The sequence below is a fragment of the Simochromis diagramma genome, unplaced genomic scaffold (genome assembly GCF_900408965.1).
Source record: "Simochromis diagramma unplaced genomic scaffold, fSimDia1.1 OVJJ01000421.1, whole genome shotgun sequence".
NCBI lineage: Eukaryota > Metazoa > Chordata > Actinopteri > Cichliformes > Cichlidae > Simochromis > Simochromis diagramma.
The window spans coordinates 7,519,546-7,523,818 of NW_024387250.1; the positions used below are offsets into that span (position 1 = coordinate 7,519,546).

At 39.9% G+C, this 4,273-nt stretch overlaps 1 protein-coding gene across 1 annotated transcript; it reads left to right on the top strand.

Annotated features, from left to right (window-relative positions):
- Positions 1–885: 885 nt before the first annotated feature.
- LOC120714813 (multiple inositol polyphosphate phosphatase 1-like) lies at positions 886–3,198 on the top strand. The gene is made up of 5 exons (XM_040001301.1): positions 886–1,516; positions 1,595–1,789; positions 2,045–2,142; positions 2,272–2,402; positions 2,628–3,198. The coding sequence occupies exons 1-5, from the start codon at positions 937–939 to the stop codon at positions 3,007–3,009; spliced, it is 1,386 nt and encodes a 461-aa protein (XP_039857235.1). The 5' UTR covers positions 886–936; the 3' UTR covers positions 3,010–3,198.
- The last annotated feature ends 1,075 nt before the right edge of the window (positions 3,199–4,273 follow it).

Consider the following 4,273-nt stretch of genomic DNA (forward strand, 5'->3'; position numbering starts at 1 on the left):
CCTTCAAGGCTCAATGGAAACCGCACAATTTAAAAAATGACGCTTCATGCCAATACAGCAACGTGACCAACGATGAGACTCAGCAGCACACGACTCCCATTAAGCATAACAAAAGCAACAAAATTGACAACCTACAGCATATTTGTTTTTAGCAGCAGATAGGAATGTTTACATGTTTAATTTATGATTTACCAGCTCAGTCGGAGCATTTAAACACAGCAACAGTGACAACTACAGTGAGGGAAAAATGCAATGTTGTACAGGAACACGCCAACCCCACTCATTTTCATCTGAGGCCATCTATTGGTGAAGATTGGACTCTACTTAGTAAGCCACGCTTACTTTCAATTCTGTGTCAGAGTCTTTGATTATTTCTGAAGTTATGAATTATATTATTAGATTATTTCTAAAATTGACCTTACTGTATCAGTAATACCAAAGCCTTCAGGACATCAATCCAAATGCTGATCGACCATAAACAGGAATTTTATAAAGAACGTTGCATTAACAAATGTGTGACTTTTTCTTTCTAGCTAATGAATGTCTTTTATTCATCTCCTAGGACCTAACCCTAATTTGTATAATGCAAAGCATACTGGGCACCAAGAAGTCATAAAAACATCAACAAACATGCCCAACCTTTCACGTTAAATATGTTTTCATTTCCTGTTTGTTCAAAACTGAAATGAAAATATCTAGTGACAAGTACTGGAGGAGTATTTAATGAATTGAAATTATGAAAGACAAAGAAACAGTGACGCATCAGTAATGACTGGAAGGGACTCGGGAAGTCAAAGGGGAATGGAAAGTCCTTGGAATTGGAACATGTGCTCTGAGGAAATCAGGGTAAATAAACTGCACTGGACTTTGCTCTGTCCTATTTCTGATGGCGTCACATTGATTTTTTTATTTTTTTGCTCTCTTCAAACGTGCATCATGCTGACTTTTCTTTGGAAATTTATAGTGTTTTATGTTTTTTACACCTCTGGGTTTTTATCTAATTACGTGACGTTCGAAGATGAGGCTACTATACCAGCAATCGCCAAATATTTCAACACGAAAGGGAGGTACGAGGAGGTTAACCCGTATCTCAGAGAGGACATACTTGCTGTAAACAGATCAGTTTTACAGCCTCCACTGGATGAATGTCAACAAATTCATCTGACAGCCATAATAAGACATGGCACAAGATACCCGACGACCAAAAATATTAAGGAGATGCAGCAGCTCTATAACATCATCCTGCACAATGCCTCAGGAGAACAGAGCTGGCTGCACGAATTGCAGACCCAGTGGAGGATGTGGTACACTGAGGACATGGACGGACGACTCGTCCAGAAAGGTGTGGATGAGCTGAAGCACCTGGCTGTCAGGCTGTCAAAGCTGTTCCCCTCACTGATTTCAGAGGAGAAGCTTCGAGGTGGATTCATCAAATTCATAACCAGCTCAAAGCACAGGTGTGTCAACAGCACACTGTCCTTCAAGGCAGGACTAACAGAGCTGTGGCATATTAAAGGTACGACCATGATTATTATGATGGCCCCTTTATGCATAACCTGTTGCTCATTATAACCTGTTGCTTTCTTCTGTGCAGATATGGAGTTTGATCACGCGGTGAATGATGCTCTCATGAGGTTTTTTGATAAATGCACCAGGTTTGTGGAGGAAGTTGATAACAACCCATCAGCTGTGACAGAGGTGGAGAAGTTCAAGCAAGGGCCAGAGATGAGGGGGGTCCAGCAGAAGATCGCAGACATCCTCAACGTCCCATACAGTTCCATCACATACGGTTGTATCTACAAAAACCAGACTGAGTGTATTATCTGCACTCTTATTATCTGTATTAACAGAGCAATGCCTTATTTATAATATCATATATCTTACATCTAAGGTGCTTCAGTGTTAACTTCATTCTGAGCAGTCAGATGAAGGCTGCTCTCTAAACGCTTCCTAGTTCATTTTGTGAGGATGCCACCTCTCTGGAAGAGAAGAATCCATGTTTGAACAGCCTGTGTTACTGAACCACTTAACATTTATCTTGCAGATGTGGCTGAGGCTGCATTTTACTTGTGTGCTTACGAATTTGCAATTAGGTCAGTGAAGTCCCCCTGGTGTGAGCTCTTTGACGAGGACGATGCAAAGGTAGGAGATAGCGATCAGATATATTAAGTGCAGATGTTTATGAGGTTGTTAGAGAAGCCAGAAGAATCTTTTGTGGTTTAAACAGTTGAACATCTTGTTTCAATTTTGAGCATTTATCTGGTTTAACAGGTTATTGAGTATGCAAGTGACCTAAGGGAATTCTGGAAAAGAGGCTATGGTCATGATATTAACAGCAAGGCAAGCTGTATCCTATTTCATGACATGTTTAGCCGAATGGACAAGATGGCCACTCAGAATAAGTAGGTGAACTTTTAATAACCTGTAGGTTTCTGATGCCCTTGATTAAAGAAATACATGAAATAATTATGTTTACATAACTAGAAACCATTCATCAAAGGACAATTTTATATGGCATGTGGGATGGACTCCAGAGTCCCGCTTTTGTGTTTTCTTTACAGTTTATCTTCAGATTTACAGCAGGAACTGTAGCTAATTTTAAACTTTCTTTCTCCTCTGTGCGGCAGGTTGGGACAGCAGGTGACTGAAGCTGTGACAGTCCAGGTGGGCCATGCAGACACCCTTCTTCCTCTGCTTACCCTTCTGGGCTTCTTCAAGGACAGCGAACCGCTGACATCAACCAACTATGCTGCACAGGCCCATCGCTCATTCCGCACCACTCACATGTTGCCCTATGCAGCTAACTTGGTCCTGGTGCTCTCTGACTGCGGGGGAGGTGATCTCAGACTACAGCCGCTGCTCAATGAGAAGCCTGTAACTTTCCCCGGTTTGACTAATCGGTCTTCCATGCCGCTCTATCGAGATGTCTTAGAGCACTACAGTGATCTGCTCCAAGGCTGCGACTTTGAAACCGAGTGTCAGCTGTTCAAGCAGCCTGCTGAAGTTTAGGCAGATATTAACAGCAGTCTTGTTATTTCATTTTTCCACAGTGGAACAAATGATAGGCTCCTACAGTAAAAACGCAACTGGCTGAAAAAGCTTTTATTTCTAAGTGTTCCATCTTGAAACGATGACCATCTTTTCTTAAGCTCTGACATTAAAGAAATAAATGGACAAATATGCTCTGTTTTATTTCTATTAATTTGTTTAACGAGATGTTCAAGAAATCTTCTTTTATAGAAAAAAACCCCAAAAACCTTTAAGTAGTTATAAGCTAAATTCCATGATTGCCGATGGTATATGATTCATTCAAAACTAAATAATAATAAGACATTTTTGCATTAGAGGAGTTCGCATCTGTGGAGTCATAAATCCAGCATAAAGGTTAACAATAGCAGAAGATAATGTCTTTTTTTTAAATGTATTTATTATTTATTTGCTTATTTATTCCCTGGCAAGGGAGAAGACACTCTCCCCATCCCCCACCACCACACCTAGCATGCAGACACACACACATATTTTGGCAACACACATGAAAGTATTTCGCAAATGATCTCTCAGTTCTGCTTCCCATGCTTGATTTATGTGATTAGAGCCTGTGTTTCAGTGATTTGTGAACTCCCAGATGATGTGACACACACCAACAATAATTAATAACCGTTGTTTGCTTACTCCAGCATCTGCCTTTGCTGATGCCATTGGCAACAGGCAGTGTATATTACATTTAAAAAAAGTGCAAGGCTGTGGGTGTGTCACTGCCAAGAAGACAAACATTCACATATTTCACTCACTACTGACACAAATGACTTTAATTTCAAGTAATGTCACACCCTCACAGAGCTATTTGGGGAAGTCAGAGAGGTAGATGTGCACATTAAAAAATTTCTATCTTAAATCCAAAATCTTACTTAATAGCTTAAGTAGCTTGTTTTGTTGTTGTTGTCGTCGTCATTTGTTTTTGTTTTTGTTTTTTAAATTACAACACAATCTGGGAATAAGTGGCTCTGGTGTGGAGTGTCATTTAAATAGTGACTGATGACTTAAGGTACCACTGCAGTTGTGAAGCTAATAATTACTGTTCTTCTCTAAACAAACAGCTGTTGTTACAACATGCAGTTTAAATGATGCAAATGTTTAAGGTGAGATTTCACGGCAAACCTATTTTGCATGCTATATTTTGCATCATATTCAAACTGCTTAAATATTTGACTAGAGGTGGCATCAAGTTTTTGAAAAAGAGGCAAAAAGCTGATAAATAAAATCCACGTGCTAG